This window comes from Ursus maritimus, unplaced genomic scaffold (assembly GCF_017311325.1).
Source record: "Ursus maritimus isolate PB19 unplaced genomic scaffold, ASM1731132v1 scaffold_7, whole genome shotgun sequence".
NCBI lineage: Eukaryota > Metazoa > Chordata > Mammalia > Carnivora > Ursidae > Ursus > Ursus maritimus.
The window spans coordinates 24,794,253-24,813,595 of NW_024426885.1; the positions used below are offsets into that span (position 1 = coordinate 24,794,253).

Consider the following 19,343-nt stretch of genomic DNA (forward strand, 5'->3'; position numbering starts at 1 on the left):
AATTGCCATGCGAAATGGTTGCAAAATGTCAACTTCTCTAAATTAATCTGCAAATTTAGTGTTAAACCAATAAAAAAAAATTATGAAAAAAATATTACGAAGTTTGTGGTGGTGGTGGTGTTTATAGGTTTTGTTTGTTTGTTTGTTTTTTAAGATTTCTTTATTTTTGAGAGAGAGAGTGACTTGAGGGAGGGGTTGAGGGAGAAAATCTTCAAGTAGACTCCTGGCTGAGCACGGAGCCCTACGATCTTACCATCCATGAGTGCATGACCTGAGCTGAAATGAAGAGTTGGCTGCTTAACCAACTGAGCCACCCAGGTGCCCCAGTTTGGGGGTCTTTTTTGCTTTATTTATTTTTTTTGTAGCATACAGAAATAGTCTTTATTATTCTAAATATCCGTGTCAGACTTTAATAATGAGATAAATAGTGAATCTGTTGTTTAAATCAAAATACGATAATTTATTTTAATTCTAAAGGGTCTGATGAAGTGGAAATACTGTATTCATAAAAATCATATTAAAAATAGTGTCTTAGGCATCTGAATACTATTGGACATCCATTAAATAATGGCAGACTGAAAAGAGATAAATCAAAAGTACTTTTAAAAGAGAGAAACCAGGCGAATGTCTTGCCATGGTGGTGGCTGTTCGGGGATGGGCTGCCCTGAAAGCTGAGTCAAACCTGCCTGTGTGACCCCGGGTCCCTGAACCCTCCCCGCATGACCCTCCTCCTTCCTGGGGACCTGATGGTCCAGGGATCCGCCGGTATGTTTGGGCCTCTGGGGGCTGCTTTGGAATTCCTGCTGTGGAATGAAGGCAGCAGGAACAGAAGGACCACGTGGGGAAGGGTGCAACTTGAACTCCCCATCAGCCAGTATCTGTTGTTCGGGTTATTTTCTGTTCTTTGCTTCCGGAGCTTTCTTGCAGTCAACAGAACCGCCATCCAACTTTTTTCAGCTCTTTCGTCGTAGAGGAGAATCTTGTGTTGATAGGAAGAAGTGGTCCTGTCCAGTTCTTGTCCATGCCTTCCGCATCTGCTCGACTTTTGCACTTCTGATTTGTGTCCTTCGTGTTTCCCTACACGTGAACACGTGTCTTCTCGATCCCCAAGCAGTGTGTTTTCGCCTCAGTTGATTTTCTCTGAATGTTTTGATTCAACCCATGTGTTCTTCCCTTCTGAATTTGTTCTCCATTGTTCAGAGACACTTTTGAGGTGTTTTCTGCATCAATCCCCTTGAGATTGGAAGGATTTTTTGCATCTCTGAGTGACTCTGTCTGTCCTTGAAGGCGAGCCATTGTCGGTCTAGAAGATAAAAGTTTAGGGGGCTCCCTTTTCTGTGCTTTTTTTGAGAAAGTCTGTGGTGTCCTCACGTGAAGACCCGTTCAGGTTTTTACCGAGTGGCCCGACCGGTTTGTAGCGTTGGAGGATTGGCCTCCTTCGCAGGGGACTTGAGGACCTCACTGGCTTGTGTCATTAGTCCTGTCTTCTTTTTTTTTTTTTTTTAAAGATCTTATTTATTTATTTGACAGAGAGAGACAGCCAGCGAGAGAGGGAGCACAAGCAGGGGGAGTGGGAGAGGAAGAAGCAGGCTCCCAGCGGAGGAGCCTGACGTGGGGCTCGATCCCGTAACGCCGGGGTCACACCCTGAGCTGAAGGCAGACGCTTAACGACTGAACCACCCAGGCGCCCCTAGTCCTGTCTTCTTAACACCTTTTTCGTATGCTTCAACCCAGGCACAACACCTTTTGGCTAGCTCTTTTCCCCTTCTCAAAGTGTGTTGGCTCTTTACTATAAAAACCACCATAGCAGCACACACCAGCCTGTCCCAGGGAGACCCGAAGAGTCCCGAGATTCTCGAGTTTCCAGACGTCACCGGCAGAGTGCCCCGTAGTGGCTCCAGGACCATCTGGGAAGACTTTTCAGGGCTATAGGCAGTGGGCTCTCCAGCGGGCCTGGAGGCCTCCACAGTTCTGCTTCCTACCACTAATGTCCTGGGGGACCACAACGGACCACATGGAACCTTGTGGAGTGCTCTGTCTCAAATGCCAACAAATGCCTGGCAACCAGGACAAACTATCCGTTGAGATGGGGTAGGGGAAGGCCAGTCAGGTTCTAGAAAACAGTTCTCTCTAACTTTGCTCAGTGCACAAGAAGAAAGTGTGATTACCTGTGCAGTGCATTTGGGGAAGCAGAAAGGGCTGGCTGCAGCCAGAGAACAGCCTGGAGCTCAGGCCACTCCAAGCCTCTCTGACCCTATAGCTGACCCAAAACAGTGCCATGCCGTAGCTCTTCTCTGCACACAAGTGTGTCAGGGCACGGCGCCGGGGAACACTTCGGCAGAGGACTCCATGCCCACATCCCTAGGAGAGGCTCATTCTCCCGATTTAGACTTCTTTCTGCCGCTGGGAAATCTGAGCTTGCCTGCGGCCATCCTGCAGGGCTCTCCCTCCGATGTAGCCCTTTTCTCTTTGTGTTTGGTCAGTGCAGGCAGGTGGGGGCAAAGGCCCCAAGGGTTTCACCAAAGGTAGTAACTAAGGGACCTGGATATCAATCTTAAGAACTCAGGTGAAGTCAATTGGAACTGTCCTGCTCTTAACATTGCCTGGATTTTCTGTGGAGCCAGTTTGTCCCCACTCAACCTGTGTTCCTGGAAGGGGGTGACACTTCTTCGGGGATAACACAGTGACTCCGGCTCCTTCCCTTATGTGGCCCTGCCATTTCAGCTCCTGGCCCCCACGGTTACCCTGTGTGTGGTCTCTAATCCACCAAGTCATCTTTAGAAGGATGCCCCACCAGGGAGAGGGCCCTTCTTTAGGCTTAATTTGCCACCATTTTGTTCCTTCCAACCATATCTCACTCTCCTAGAATCTCCAGCTGACTGAGGCTCAGAGCCTCCTTATCCATCCTTTAGGACTCTCCGTGAGTGAGTCGTCCCCAGGCCCTCTATCCAGATGGGATACAAGAGAGCCATCAGCAGAGGCCAGTCTAGGGGTTTCGAAGGGCATCAGGGCTCAGGCCACAGGTCTGTCCCACCCCCCCCCAACCCCACAGATGTGGAGAAGAGAGGCTCTGACCAGGCTTGGTGGGGAGGGAGGAGGTGGCCAGATGTCTGTGCTGATGAATGTTTGTTTACAGGTCAGATCTTTATTTAAAAAGGAAATTGCCACTTAAACAGGTATAGCCTCTTTATGCAAGTAAAGAATTTGGCCATCATGGGGGAAAGAAAACAGGCTGGAGAAGATTTTTAGATGCACATGCAAGCATCTTAAGCCAAAAGGGTCAGGATGTTGGGGGACCGCGACGGGAAGCTCTGCACGGGGCCAGGACAGCACTGAGACCTGGGGTTGGTTGGAATCAGGGACTGCAGCCAGGAGTCCCTCTGTCTGTGTCCCTTCCCAGGTCCAAAACAGGCCTCTAGGTTAATGTAAGGTCTATCCTCTCAGGTTTCTCCTTTGGCAGGAACCTGCCTGCTGGTATCCATCCTCTGGGTTTTGAAAATTGTTTTAAAAAAAAGAAGTTTGAGAGGCACCTGGGTGGCTCTGTTGGTTTAGTGTCCGACTTGACTTTTGGTTTCGGCTCAAGTCATGATCTCATGGGTCGTGGGATCGAGCCTGGCATCAGGCTCCACACTCTGAGGGGAGTCTGCTTGAAGATTCTCTCCCTCTGCCCCCCCATTCACTTGTGCATGCATACACACGTGCTCTCTCTCCCTGTCTCTCAAATAAATAAGTAAATAAATAAATCTTTTTTTAAAAAAAGAGAGAAGTTTTTGAGTTATAATCCTCTGGCTCTGAAGAGCAGCATTTTGTAACCTAATTATCTTCTCCTTAAAAAAAAAAAAAATCACTGCTAATTCATAGAAATGATGACTGGCTTCCTAGAAAAGCGCTAGTAAAAAAAAAAAAAAGGCAAAGGAACCTTTCTTATGATTTCCTCTCTTTCCTTTTGCAGTCCCTCAAGATAGATTTGGTCTCATAATCTGATGACTGTTTTCAGGCCCATTGTGAGAGGTCCACAAGGAGGCACATTTCATTTTCACAAGTGGAAAGAAGATTAACCAAATCTAGTTGGGCAACTTTGGTTTTCTCTTTTCTGCATTAGGACAAGCTTCCTTAAAGCCAAACTTTCTACTGCGGACCCTTAAGGAAAAGATATCTGAACTTCCTGGGGCTTGTCATTTGTCAAGGACTAATTCTTTTTCTTTCTTTCTTTCTTTCTTTCTTTCTTTCTTTCTTTCTTTCTTTCTTTCTTTTTAATTTCAGGTGTATTTTTTTACAATGGACATCCAATAAAGCAGGTCGAGATCTTGGGAACTGTAATTGGAAGGAGAGAAAAAGATGCTTTCTACAGTTATGGAGGTAAGAACAGTTGTGCCTGACATCGAGTTTATGTGGAAGGACCTCACTTAGCTGAACATTGCATTTGAAGCAACCCCAGCCTTTCAGAGCCGCGGGGGACTCTCACAGAGCCCATGCACTTGTTCTTTATTAGGAGCCCCTTGGAGCCACCGACGTGGACTGAGTGTAAAATGAGGCAAAAGGTAGGAATGACACTGATGAATACTGTCCAGTGACCGCTGATGGGGAGTTAGGAGGTAGAAGAATTAAAACGTGACCGTCTAGGATCTCTGGTTGATCAGGGACAGTCACCTGATACCTGAGGGCGTAGCTATAAATAGCAATGGATGGTAGCAGATGTTTATATTGATACCTTTAAAAATAAAAAGGCCAGATTAATGTTAAATAAGACTCTTTAAGAAGACAGGGAGGTATGAAAAATAATTGATAAGATTTAAATCCAGACAGTATTTTTAAAAAGCCTTTTGGTACTCGGGTGAATGTCCATTATCACAAAATTTCCCTTCCCTCATGACGATACAGACTAAATACAGGATTTCTGTAGTTTGGACGCCAGCAATTAGTGTGGTGGGTCTTGATTTTTTCATTATGGAGTTTAATGTAAGCATTTTAATCTATTGCCTCGTGCAGCTCCCAGCGTCTCTGCAGTTCAGAGGTCAAGCTAGATATTTCCTGGGAAGCTTAACTTTGGATTCCAGACCTTCGCTGTAATTGGCGGTGTTGCTTTCTGTTGTGTTGCCTTGGATTTGTGTTCTTGCTCTACTCTTGGGAAGATAGAAGGCGGTTGAGCTAGGGGACAAAGAACATTCCACTGGCAGTTTGCGCGTGATGGATAAGGTGTAGCATCGATGCCGTGTCCTGGCGTTTCTTCGACACGTATTCACTTTCCCGAAGACGGTCGTCTCGTGCTTATGAAATAACGTGTGAGCGGGGAGGTTTCTCATGCCACCTTCTTTTCCCCAGCATATATTTTTTTAAACTCTGAAATAGATCCTCTTGTCAGGCATCCCCGTACTGGATCTCTTCTCTGTTTTATTTTACCAAAGGTATTGGTTCCGTTTTTCTGCAGACGGCTCACGAAGTGCTCACGGTTGCCTGCGGCACACGCAGCTGCGGGCATGTACGTTTTCTGTAGTATAGCAAGGCACTTCTCTCCAAATACCAGTGATGACGTAGCAATTGCAGGTTACACAGCTCTTTTACACGTGTGATTTAGTGTTGTTCTCCCCCCGATGTTTTGAAATAGCACAAATTTTCTTTCCATTTTGTAGATGAGGAAAATAAGGCTCAGTCACTTGCTCAAGGTTCCACTGATAGAGGCTGACAGGCCCAATCCATTTACCGCGTCCACCGTGCTGCGTAGTCTCTGTATAACTCAGTTTGATTTCTCTCTCTCGCGTCACCTCACCACGCACCCCCGCACCAAAAATCAACTTTGTCTGTTTTGGGTTTTTTTTTTTTTTTTTTTGGCTGAGGACAATAGATTTTATTGATGGTACATGACAAAGTAAGACTCCCCAATCCCCTCCCCTGCTCAGGGGTTCTGGGACGAAAACTCAGTAGAGGTCGGGAGAGTCTCAGTATGTTAGGGGATGGGTTGGGGCAAGGACTCCCCAGCAGCTGAGGGCCTCTCTCTTCCTCTTGCTCTCACTGACGCTGGTGGTCCAGGGGCTTTTAACTCCTTGGAGGCCATGTGGACCATAAGGCTCACCACCCGGTTGCTGTAGCCAAACTGATTATTGTACCAGGAAATGAGCTTGACAGAGTGGTCATTGAGGGCAATGCCAGCCCCATCATTGAAGGCGGGAGGGTGGGTGTCACTGTTAAAGTCACAGGAGACCACTTGGTCCTCCGTGTAGCCCAGGGTGCCCTTGAGGGGACCCTCTGATGCCTGCTTCACTACCTTCTTGATGTCGTCACATTTGGCAGCTTTCTTCAGGCGGCAGGTCAGATCCACGACTGACACGTTGGGGGTGGGGACATGGAAGGACGTGCCAGTGAGCTTCTTATTCAGCTCGGAGATAACCTTGCCTAGAGCCTTGGCAGCACCAGGAGAAGGAGGGATGGTGTCCTGGGCGGCCCTTCAGCCATCGCACCACAGCTTCCCAGACTGGCTGTCTGTGGTCTTCTGGGTGGCAGTGACGGCATGGACCGTGGTCATGAGCCCCTCCATAGTGCCCGAGTTGGATGACCTTGGCCAGGGGGGCCAAGCCGTGGGTGGTGCATGAGGCATTGGTGACAATCTTGAGGGACTTGTCATACTTCTCATGGTTCATGCCCATCACTAACATGGGGCATCAGCACAAGGGGCAGAGATGATGAGCCTCTTGACCCCACACTCCAGCTGAGCCCCAGCCTTCTCCATGGTGGTGAGGACCCCAGTGGACTCCACTACGGATGCAGCACCACATCACCCCATTTGATGTTGGCGAGATCTCACTCCTGGAAGGTGGAGATGGGCTCTCCATTGATGACAAGTTTCCCATTCTCGGCCTTGACTGTGCCATTGAATTTGCCATGGTGGAATCATACTGGAGTGTATAGACCATGTTGTTGAGGTCAACGAAGGGGTCGTTGATGGTGACAACATCTACTTTGTCAGAGTTAAAAGCGGTCCTGGTGACCAGGTACCCAATACGGCCAAATCCGTTTACTCTGACCTTGCCCATCGTGTCTCAGGGGTGCGACGGCACTGCACTGGAAGATGCAGCTGTCTGTCGGGTGCAGAGGAGCCCAGAGCCCATCTGGTTTTTGATTTTTTAGGTCACATGAAAGAGGCTGTTCTTTTTTTTTTTTTTTTTAAGATTTTATTTATTTATTAGGGAATGTGAGAGGGCCTGAGCAGGGGATGGGGGTGGAGAGGAAGAAGCAGGCTCCCCGCTGAGCAGGGAGCCCATTGTGGGGCTCAGTCCCAGGATCCCAGGACCATGACCTGAGTTGAAGGCAGATGTCCAACCGACTGGGCCACCCAGGCACCCCTGAAAGAGGCTGTTTGAGGATGTTCATCCTGGCCCTAAAACCAGGCCAGTTATTGTACCTGTGACCTAAAGGGGCTTCACTTAACCCATTTTCCCATTCTAAAAAGATTAAGGAGATAGGTCTGACTCTTCCCCAGTAAATGTTCTCTTTAGGGTGGATGTTAAAAGAACAGGACACATCTGTGGGCAGTGGGAAAACGAAAAGCATCTGAAGGTTGGAGTCATTGAAGGTAGAAAGAACTTCAGTTCTTGTGAGGCCTGTTCAAGAGAGAGCTGCACCCTCCCTTCCATCTTCAGGGCCAGCTTGGCTCCTGGGCCACCTGCCAGGCAGCCACTCCTTGCTGTCCTGAGTCCTGCTCCACCTGACTCACCACAGTCCTGTCCTGGGGGGTGTTTCCTGTTCCCACTGACTCATTCCATGGCTGAAACAAAGGGCCAATGGCCCAGGCAGTGCTGCCCAACTGGGGAGGATGTTGTGCTGCTCTGCAAGGATGCTCCCCTTCCAGGGCTTTCCAGCAGCCAGACCTCAGGCTGCCGGGACACAGCACCTGCCAGGAGACGTTACAGACCAGAAAGTCCGAGGCTTTGGCGGCCGTGCCCGGAGCACTCAGAGCACTTGGCAGCAGCTCAAGCTCAGACCTAGAATCCTGGGAGGCTCCCGTCAGTGTCTTCACATTTTCTAGAACAAATGTTCATGTGCTCGTACTTTTTACTTTATGGGATAAATCAAGATTTTACACTGGCCAGAGAAATGGTGTGCCTGGAGTGTCATACAGTTTTTTAACTGAGAATGTCCTTATTGATTTATTTTAAAATGACACTCTTTATAAAATAAAACTTAAAACTAGAGAAAATTTTACTGAAGTACATTAAAGTCATGTGAAGCCTATAAGTAAGTTAAAAACAATGTCAGTGTTTGGGGGAACATTCCTCCTAATATTTTTCACTTGTTCCTAATATTGAAGAAATACAGATAGATCTAATTTCCTTATACTATTACGCATATTTCTTTCTCTTAATATTTCCGAAATGAAGCTCACAGTCAGCATGTACATTCAGCATGGAGTTCCTTTCCAACACTCAAAAAAAACCTGCTATTATCGTTTCAATGTCTTAAAATCATTTCTGTCAAAATACACTATTTAACATTTTACATAGATTATATATAAGATTTCTTTTTTAAAATGAGGCATGAATATCTTTTAACAGCAAAGAACATAAATCTTCTTTACAATTTTTTATTCTCATATGGTATGCCATTGTAATTTATTTAACCAATTCCTTATTTATAAGCATTTAGATTATCTCCAACTGACAGTATTATAAACAGTGTTGCAACAAACAGCCTTATACAAGACGGATAAATCTCTGTGTGTATTCTGTTTTTCTCTTCAGGATAAATTTCTAGAAGTAATCGCTAAGTCAAAGGATATATACATTTTAAAATTCAACACATGTTTCCAAACTTGCTATTTAGAAATTTGACATGAATTTACACTCTCACTAACAGCATATGAGGGTATCAGTATTTTTAATAATTTGTCATTCTAATAGTCGAAGAATTATTTAAGTTTGCTCTTTCTCTGGTAACTAGTGAATTTAGTGTGCTGACACATGTTTATTTGGCCATTTTTATGTCTTCCATAAATTATGTATTCTTTTTCCTTGCCATTTTTTCTCCCTTTTCTTTATTCATTTGTATGAGCTCCTTATTGATTGATTGATTGATTGATTGATTTGAAAGGGGGAGGGGCAGAGGGAGAGAGAGAATCTCAAGAAGACTCCGTGCTGAGTGCAGACACGGGGCTCCATCTCATGACCCTGAGATCATGACCTGAGCTGAAATCAAGAGTCGGCCGCTTAACCAACTGTATGAGCTTCTTATATATTAAGACACTAGCCCTATCATTTGGAAAATTGCTATGCGGTATTAATTTTTAGTTGGTCATCTGTATCAGACTTTTAAAAATGAGTTCTGATTTTCAGGTCTGCTTAAAGAGGTCTTTTCCCATCAGCTATAAGCACAAGGTTCAAAAGTATTTACCATATTTTCTTCTCATCTTTTTAAGTTTACCTGTTTTACATTTCATAAAATACATCCAGAATTTATTTAGTATAAGAAATGTTCTTCTTGGCTTCTGCTTTCAACACAGTAACCAGCAATAAAAAAATTTGCCTTACGTTCTATATCATGTGTACATTTGCAACAGTCTCGCTGATGATTTTTTAAAAAAATCATTAAGCCCACTGATCTCTTTTTTGAGTTTTTCAGAAATTAGACAAAGAGAAAACACCTCTCATAGCAAACATCTCCAATGCCTCTGCAGTTATAAATCCAAGTGCAATGGGAGTTCTGTGTGTGTGTGTGTGTGTGTGTGTGTGTGTGTGTGTGGCACTAGGGATAAAATAAGCCAATTGATTTAGTGATCAAGATATAATTATTTTCCATTATGAAAATAAAACTGCTCTTCTGCAGTATATTTGGCTTTCCTTACGTCCCCTGCAGTGTTAAGGACTGGGCAGAAGCTCATTCACAAAGAGACGTGCGGGTCAGGAAATTCGGGGTGCTTTGTCTTGGGGAGTCATCGAACTAGTGAGAGAGCAGATGGTGAGAGAAGGTGGCCCTCCGAGTCCTCTCACCACGGGCTGTGTCAGCGCGCACTTGCTTCAGGGTGGGAGAGCAAGGCCGATTGTGTATGTTAGCATTCATTGAGATTTTTGTACTTCACTTCCCGAGGACACCATTTTTAGGTGAGGCGTGGGCAAGAATCATCAGTACCCTCGAGGCAAGGCAAGTGAGATGTTGGCTACCTTTCCGTGAGGCTCAGCATTTTACAGCGACCTGTGCAGACAAGCAGTCCCCGTCTGTGTACCGGGAGAGGATACTTCTAAAAATAGGAGGAGAGTTTTCTTTTTTTTTTTTTTTTAAGATTTTATTTATTTATTCAACAGAGATAGAGACAGCCAGCGAGAGAGGGAACACAAGCAGGGGGAGTGGGAGAGGAAGAAGCAGGCTCCTATTAGAGGAGCCTGATGTGGGGCTCGATCCCATAACGCCGGGATCACGCCCTGAGCCGAAGGCAGACGCTTAACCACTGTGCCACCCAGGCGCCCCAGGAGGAGAGTTTTCTGAGGGATTTGCCCAACCAGGCTCTTGAAAAATGTCATTTTGGGGTATGGCTGAATGCAGTGATGACCTGGTAATTCACTAGCCATGCCCAAATCTCTCCTCTGCCCTTTTATGCTTCTCTTGCAGTGGATGACGGCACCGGAGTCATAAACTGCATCTGCTGGAAAAAGTCGAACGATGCCGAGTCTTCATCAGGTACTTTCATTGGACACACTCCTTTACTTTTCAGCTCACCGATGGTTTTCACTCAAGGAGGCTTGTCAGAACAGCTGTAGGGCTGAATTTTCATATTCATGCGCTGGTAAATTCTGTTCATCTACCTGAGGCACCATAGCCAGAGCTCTGGCTCTTCCGCAGACTGATGTCGTGGGAGACCTAGTTGTGTTTCTTTCTCCCATCTCTCTGCGGCTCACTTCCTCCTAAGCCTACAGGAGCGTGACTAGGTGGCTGGGAGTTAGAGCATTTCGTTTTTACCGTGGCGGTTGTTACAGAAGTCAGGATGTTTTAGCCTAATTGCCGGTGAGGTCAGAATCCCCTTGCTCAGGCATATCCCCGACCAAAGAAGGTTCTGGAGATTTTTCCTTTTAGGTGGGTGCCACTAACTTCTGTGCTGCCACGATCCAGATTTTCTGAAATCTCAAAAATACCAGAAATTCCAAGATTGATGAGAAGGTAAAATAGGATTCCTTTGAAGTTAACCATTGATTAATATAAACTGAAAAGAAACTTCGTTTTTTTTTAAAGATTTTATTTGTTTATTCGAGAAAGAGAGAGTGTGAGCGAGAGAGTGAGAGAGCGCATGAGCAGGGGGAGGGGCAGAGGGAGAAGCAGACTCCCCTCTGAGCAGGGAGCCTGATGCGGGACTCGATCCCAGGACCCTGGGATCATGACCTGAGCCGAAGGCAGATGCGTAACCAACTGAGCCACTCAGGTGCCCTGAAAAGAAACTTTAAAATTGTATATTGAACACATTGATTATAACTGAAACAGCATTTGGAATTCCTTGAGTATATTTTAATAGTTCTTAGGCAGTTTTTTAAGTTAAGTTCATAGTAAAAAATATATATATATTGGGTAGTACCGGTGATCATTTTTGGTTCTAGAGAAGCTACAGCAACTGGGACCTTGAGTTTCTGTTTTATGGCATACACAGCACAGTGCTGTACACCCTGGGGTCGTTCATGAAATACTGCCTGCTGTTATAGCTAACATCTGGTATCTGTCTCCTTGGGTGGTACACGGTGTCTTTCCTCTTTGCCACTGCCTGCCAGAAGCTCAGCTTCTGACTTTAACTGTCCTGACCAGTGGAATGCTCCTTGGCTTAATTTTCGGACCTATTTACATGTAGAACTTAGCTGTCAGTTTCCTATAACTTCAGTATTCCATTTCCTAATTTGGGAGCATCTTAATCATTGGCACTGCTTTGCCTAGGATGCTTTGTAGATTAAAAAAAAATTAAGACAGCAGGTTTTTATGCAGCTGTTTCAGAGGCAAGAAATAAACCTGTAAGACAATCAGATACTTGAATTTTCATATATTTGTGTCCAGGGTATTAAAATCAGTTTGCAGATTTATGGTTTCTGTGTCATCAAAACCTTCAATCAGAGGGTATCGTTTGAATATATGTACTTGTTTCAGGCCCCGGAGCAGTGGACTTTTTCTGTACAGGGTCGGATAGTAAATATTTTCTGCTTTGTGGGCTCTACGGTCTGTACCTTAACTAACAGAAGCAGCCACACACTGTACATACAGTGAAGTAAAACTTTATTGACAAAACAGGTTGTGGGTGGATTTGGCCCGTGGGCTGTAGCTTGCAGACTCCTGTTTCAGACATTGTTTCAATTTTCAAAATCAACTTTTTTTTTTAAAGAATGACATCAGGAATATTGTATAACTCTTATATTTAGTAATTTTTTAGATAAAATAGCTACTAATACTGAGAGTGAGATTTTTAAAATATTTGTAAGTAGATGAATAGATGAGCAGTCACAGTGGGTAGCCTTCATTGGAAATTGCTTTGTGAATAAAAAGAGAGGGTAAGAATACAAGGAAAAAGCCCGAAAATTATTCTAATCGTGTTACATATGAAGTGATATTTTTAAATTAGTCCCGACTATCCCATTCTCTCCTTTTCATTTAATTGCCTTCATTATTACTGGAACGTGGCCAACGAAGACTAAATTTTTTTAAACAAAATTTAGTCTGAGTCAAAATCATGTTCCAGTCCGTTAAGGTATAGAAGAATATGCTATTAACTCCTATAAATGTCCTGTTGAGTGTACCATTTGGACTAGCTTATGATAAAAGTTAAGAAAGCTTGGCCCTTGATACTAGAACTGTAGTGGGGGTTTATCTTCCAGCGTGGAATAGGCTACTTAAAATGAAATTCTGTCAGGCTCCAGCCGTCTCATTAGATTCACTAAATTACAGAGCCTGAGCTGTTCTTTGGGCAGCATGGCTCACCCTTTCCATGCAAGCTGGGCCTCATTCTCAGGCCGGCCACCAGCCCGAGCCTTTCAGCAGTGCTGTAGGAAGCACGTGTTTGGACGTGTTTTAAATTCAGCCTAAGTACAAGATGGCTTGAGGGGACAGCAACACAGGTGGAATAACCTTTTAAAAGTAATACTTGGGTATTTTCTGAAGAAGGCCGGTAAGCGGAGTCCCGTGAGTGCTGATGGTGTCTAGATTCCCTCGTGTTGGTTACAGGACACACAGACTGCTCTGCGCTCCCTGGGTTGCAGTTTCCCTCGGTAGATAGAGTGGATGTGGGAAAAGGGAAGCAGTGCCTCCGCACGTTACAAAGCCACAGTCATCCAGGTTGTATTAGATTAAAAGACAGTGTGGTCCATAGGCTAATAGAGAGATTTGTTCCCTCATTATAGGAACACTAAGTGTATGACAAACCAGAAATAAAACAAGAGCGGAAATACATCAGCATTTACCAAACGTTGTTGGCTCAGGTAGATAACAGTCTTTGTGAGAGAGATGACCGTGACCGGATCCTCCAGCTTACATGGCACAACCCAAGGAACGTGCAGTTGTGTCTTTATCGCAGTATATGGGGCCGTATGTGTTACACTCTGACGAGTCCCTCGCTGTGAAAGCTCCAAAAACTATCCTCAGTGACAATGGGAGAGACGAAACATTTTTTCACACTTTCATGTGGTAAAATGAAATCCAATAATCAGAAAAGCAGTGGGATGGGGGGGCGTGTAATTAGCAGAACTGATAAAGCTTCCCTAAAAATTTTTTAGAAGTTAACATAAAGTATGCAAAAGACATGAAGGATACAGAAAATGCATAGGATGATTTCTCATACATAAAGAAATACAGAGAGCAGATCTTCTTATATAAAAACACAGAGCCTGCCTGGCAGTTTAAAAGCAAATATAACAGGACGCGGAATCATTACGTATTTCTGAAGGTGCTAAACATCCAAGGGGCCGAGGCCGGCGTGGGAGCTCCAGGCGTGCGCTCCTCGCTGCTGACGCCTTGTAAAAGGAGGACAGCTTGATTGTTTCTTTCTGGCAAACATTCTGACAATGTGTAATGAACTATAAACTGGTTTCTACTCTTCTGTCCAGTAATTCCCAACAAAAGACCCCCAAGGAAAGCACAATAATTTTGTCTAGAGGGCTTCATTATTCACTTTTAGAAATAGCTGACATTTACGGAACATTTGCTGTGGCTCTGACACGGTGCCGAGCTCATGATGTGAGGGTTAACTTTTTTTTTTTCTTTTTAAATGATTTTTTATATTATGTTAGTCACCATACAGTACATCCCCGTTTTCCGATGTAAGGCTCGATGATTCATTAGTTGCGTATAACACCCAGTGCACCATGCAATACGTGCCCTCCTTACCTCCCATCACCGGTCTATCCCATTCCCCCACCCCCCTCCCCTCTGAGGCCCTCAGTTTGTTTCCCAGAGTCCATAGTCTCTCATGTTTCATTCCCCCTTCTGATTACCCCCCCTTTCTTTATCCCTTTCTTCCCCTACCAATCATCCTAGTTCTTATGTTCCATAGATGAGAGAAATCATATGATAATTGTCTTTCTCTGCTTGACTTATTTCACTTTAGCATTATCTCCTCCAGTGCTGTCCATGTTGCAGCAAATGTTGAGAATTCGTTCTTTCTGATAGCTGAGTAATATTCCATTGTATATATGGACCACAACTTCTTAATCCAGTCATCTGTTGAAGGGCATCTCGGCTCCTTCCACGATTTAGCTATTGTGGACAATGCTGCTATGAACATTGGGGTGCATATGGCCCTTCTCTTCACTACGTCAGTATCTTTGGGGTAAACACCCAGTAGTGCAATGGCTAGGTCATAGGGTAGCTCAATTTTTAACTTTTTAAGGGACCTCCACACTGTTTTCCAGAGTGGCTGTACCAACTTACATTCCCACCAACAATGTAGGAGGGATCCCCTTTCTCCACATCCTCTGATGTGAGGGTTAACTTAACTCTGTGTGTGAGGCGGACTCTCTTGTTCCCCCCATTTCGTAGTTGAGGAGACCCTGGCACAGTGAGGTGAACAGCCTGCCCACGGTTGCAGAGCTGGTAGGAGGTGAGTGGAGATTTCAGCCCGGTCTGTCTGACTCCATTACCCAAGCGCTGACCTCTAAGCCCCATCCAGTGCAGGTGATTAAAGCCAAAATAAAAAATTGCAAAAAGGGGGGAGAGCGGGATATGTAATGAGACCAGCTCGACAAACTGGCGTATTAACATGGCAGCGCCCCACGATTATTTAAAATGCTCGCGTTGTATAGATTCTGTGGAGACTGGTGTGTATCTGAACTTGGGCCAGGCAGACAATCAGAACATTTCGTAGTTTACACACACTAGCTGTTAACTGGAAAATACGAGTCTGCTCATGGGGCAGGCAGCAGAGAATGAAGAGTCAGTAGGAGGGCGCTGGGTTCAAACTCCAGCTTTGTTGCTAGCTGGTTGTTTTACTCTGTGCAAGTTGCTTGACCTCTCTGTGACTCAATGTCCTCCTGTATAAAATGGGGCTAATGATACGTAGGTGTAGTTGTGAGGATTAGACGGGCTAATGCATTTGAGTTCTTAGCATAGCACGTATAGCACCCGAATATTCACGGCTGTGCTTCTTACTATTTAACTAATACAATTTGAAATTATTTAGAATTGAATGTGCATTGGGTTATTTTCACCATAAAGTTTCTTAAGCTTATAGTTTTAAGTGGTATGAGAGTGTGTGTGTGTGTGTGTGTGTGTGTGTGTGTGTATGTGAGAGAGAGAGAGAGAGATTACCCCAGTTACCCAGCAAAGAGAGAGGCGAGAGATTAGGGTGTTGAGTACCTAGGTGGGAAATCAGCCCGAGGCACATTCACCTTCCTCATAAACAGAACTGCATATGGAGATCTAGGTCCCCTTTTGTCCTATGCCAGACCTGTCTTCCTGCAAGGACACTTTAAAGGGCTGTTGAGAGCCTTTGCCAGGAAACCCAGTTGAACTACAGAATTCGGCTCGGGACCACGTAGAGCCCTCTGAATGCACTGGCAATGCAGGGGCAGGGGAGAACATGTTGGAGCCCTGCCAGAACTTTCTCACTTGGGTTATCAGGCCTCCTAGACTCCATTCCCTTCAACCTACTTTTGAATAATTACAGCTAATGGCTTCTATTCAGCAGAGGATTTCAGATGGGTGTCAGGCTTCGTGCAGTGGAGCAGCTGATCAGAAGTAGAACGAATCGATGTCTTATGTTGGTCTCACCCCAGAACTGTCTCACGCATGTGGTGCAGTGACTGTTACGCCTTTGTCTCTTCTCTCCTGGCCCTAGCAACTACAGCTGCTCCAGCTCTAGGGGAGCTGAACTTAACCTCACAGCTTAAGAAGCTGCAAGAGACCATCGAGCAGAAGACGAAGATAGAAATCGGGGACATTGTCCAGATCAGAGGTTATGTCCACACATACAGAGAAGAACGGGAGATTCGTGTCACTACTTATTGTAAGCACAAGTTATCTCTGCCAAATTGGTGGTTATTCTGGGTGTGTGTCCAGTAAACTCTGGGTTAGCTAAAAGTCAGACGGCGAAAAAGTTCAGATAAGAAGATGTAACTCTTTACTGGGTGAAATTTTATTTCATAACAGGCTTTTTTTAGAAAAGCAGCATTTCTTTATTTTGAAGAGCAGTAACTAGAAATTGGGGAAGAAAACAAATGATTTCTTATATATATCTGGCAGATTTATTTGGGCCACATCAGAGTTTAAAGTACTTTGAAGTTCTAAGTGTCACTCCATTTAGGGCACAGTGTTCATATTCTTTAAAATGATGGAGATTTCTTGAACACCACTGACTCCGTTAACTTTGAAGGAAAACAGCTTATCGGAAATGCGATAGTCCCACATCCTCTGAGTGATACGTTTTGAAGGACTCTGGCTGATTTTATTTGGAAATCGCACAGATGGCCCCTGTTGTTTGCCATTGTAACAGATGAGTGAATAAACAAATGTGCTTCCCCTGGTTCCAAACTGTTGCTGGACTAGCCTGTGATCCTGAGGGCATTGCATTCCCTCTCAAAGGATGGCTGGGAAGCATTTCGTGCATCTAGGATGTATGATCCTTGGGCACCCATAGGGAAGGAGACCCCCTGGGTGCCTAGCAGCAATTTGGACATGGAAGAGAGCTGATCTCATTGTAATTTCTATGGCGTATTTTCCCCCTTGGCTTGGTAGATAAAGTGGATGATCCCGTGTGCAACATTCAAATCGCGAGGATGCTTGAGCTGCCCAGTATCTACAGGAAAGTTTATGACCAGCCTTTCTGCAGCCCAGCCCTAGAGCAAGAAAGGTAAGCTGTGGCCTCTCACTGCTGAAGATGTGATGATGGCAGTAAGGCCAAGCAGCGAGAGCCCAGATGCTGGGGTGGACCGGAGTTCCAATCCTGAACTGTCCACACTCACGGGGGGGCTCTGGGGCAAGTCCACTTACTTACTTCCCATATGCCTTCATTTTCTTACCTGCAAGGTGAAGATAATAATAGTACAGGTGTTCTAAGGTTCTTGAGAGGAAAATGTGTGTGTAATTGGCAGTCCTTGAAGGAGTGCAGGGAGCGGAGAAAATATATTTGAAGAAAAAATGGGTGAAATTTTTTCAAGTTTACTGAAAACTATAAATGCACAGATCCAGGAAGCTCAATGAGCCCCAAGGCAAGAAACCGAAAGAAAGCTGCCATGAAACCTCATAATCAAAATACTACATGATGACACATTATAACAAAAAACTCTAAAAAATGATACCCACCATTCCCAACCGGGATGATTTTACTTTCTTGTATGGGTGTGGTGGGGAACAGGGGAACTAAGAATATATGAGTTCTCATTAGTGTCTGCATCACAGGCCTCTAAGAGGGGCCAGAAGACCAATGATGGCCTCTGCCTACGGATGGGACTGAAAAGAGGGTAGAAAGGAGACTTTACTGCATACCCTTTAATTTTTTTTTAAAGACTTTATTTTATTTGAGAAAGAATGCATGAGAGCTGGGGATGGGCTGGGGAGGGGCTGAGGAAGAGAGAGAGGAAGAGAGACCCTTAAGCAGACTCTGCACTGAGCACAGAGCTGGACTCTGCCTCTCATGACCTCGAGATCATGACTGGAGTCAAAAGCAAGAGTCGGCTGCTTAACCAACTGAGCCACCCAGGCAGCCCCCCCACTTTAATTTTTTTTAACCTATATATTACATATTCAAAAAATTGTATGTTAAAAAAAACCCCAAACTATAGACCTGTAGAAAGTAACAAAGTGGAAGTTCCCCATTTTCCTGCCTCATTCCATTCCCCAGAGGTTATCACCTTTCATAGGTTGATGTGTATCCTTTTAGACATTTTTCTTCTGTGCACATGAATATTCACCCATATATTTTATGGGTTGTCATTTGCTTTTTAATAAAAATGGGAACATACCTTATACACTGTTCTGCAGCTTGACTTTTTGTTTTCAAAATATCTCATGAATATTATAGCCCCTATAGTCCTGCCTCATTCTTTCAAATGACCGCACAATGCTCACTGTATGAATTGCCCTTTATGTCAAAAACAGGCATTATTACTGAATAGATCCATTCCCAGTAACAAATTTGAATCAGTAATCACTGATTACTCCCAACACTCAACACTCAAACACTCCCAACAAATAAAAGTCTAGGACCAGGTGGCTTCACAAGTGAATTCTATCAAACATTTAAAAAAGAGTTAAAACTATTCTCCTCAAATGATTCCAGAAAATAGAAGGGGAAGGAAAGCTTCCAAATACATCTATGCAGCAGGCATTACCCTGACACCAAAACCAGATAGACACACTACAAAAAAGACAACAACAGGCCCATATCCCTGATGAACATGGATGCAAAAATCCTCAACAAAATAACTAGCAAACTACATTCAACAATACATTAAAAGGATCATTCACCATGATCACATGGGATTTATTCTGGGAATTCAGGGATTGTTTAATATTCATAAATCAATCAACATGAGATACCACATTAATAAAACAAAGGATGAGAGTCACATGATCATCTCAAACGACACAGAAAAGGCATTTGACAAAATTCAACAGCCATTCATGACAAAACTCTCAACAAAGTGGGCTTAGAGGGAACATAGCATAATAAAGACCACATATGAAAAACCCACAGCTAACATCATACTCACTGGTGGAAAACAGAGCTTTTCCTCTAAGATCGGGAACAAGACAAAGAAATCCACTGTTGCCACTTTTATTCAACATACTACTAGAAGTCCTAGCCACAGCAATCAGACAAGAAAAAGAAATAAAAGGCATCCAAATTGGTAAGGAAAAAGTTAAACTGTCACTATTTGCAGATAACATGATAGTAAACATAG

The 19,343-nt window shown here is 44.4% G+C and overlaps 1 protein-coding gene and 1 pseudogene across 4 annotated transcripts in view; one reads left to right on the plus strand and one right to left on the minus strand.

Annotated features, from left to right (window-relative positions):
- STN1 (STN1 subunit of CST complex) overlaps positions 1-19,343 on the plus strand; it is a 46,116-nt gene that overhangs the window by 5,575 nt on the left and 21,198 nt on the right. For 3 of the 4 annotated variants that reach the window (XM_040624333.1, XM_008683672.2, XM_040624334.1), the window contains exons 3-6: positions 4,264-4,359; positions 10,594-10,662; positions 16,280-16,447; positions 17,176-17,290. In XM_040624333.1, coding sequence (XP_040480267.1) covers positions 4,264-4,359; positions 10,594-10,662; positions 16,280-16,447; positions 17,176-17,290 — 448 coding nt within the window. The remainder of the gene's footprint in view (positions 1-4,263; positions 4,360-10,593; positions 10,663-16,279; positions 16,448-17,175; positions 17,291-19,343) is intronic. The other variant, XM_040624335.1, reaches the window with a different exon arrangement.
- LOC103656194 lies at positions 4,382-7,162 on the minus strand (annotated as a pseudogene).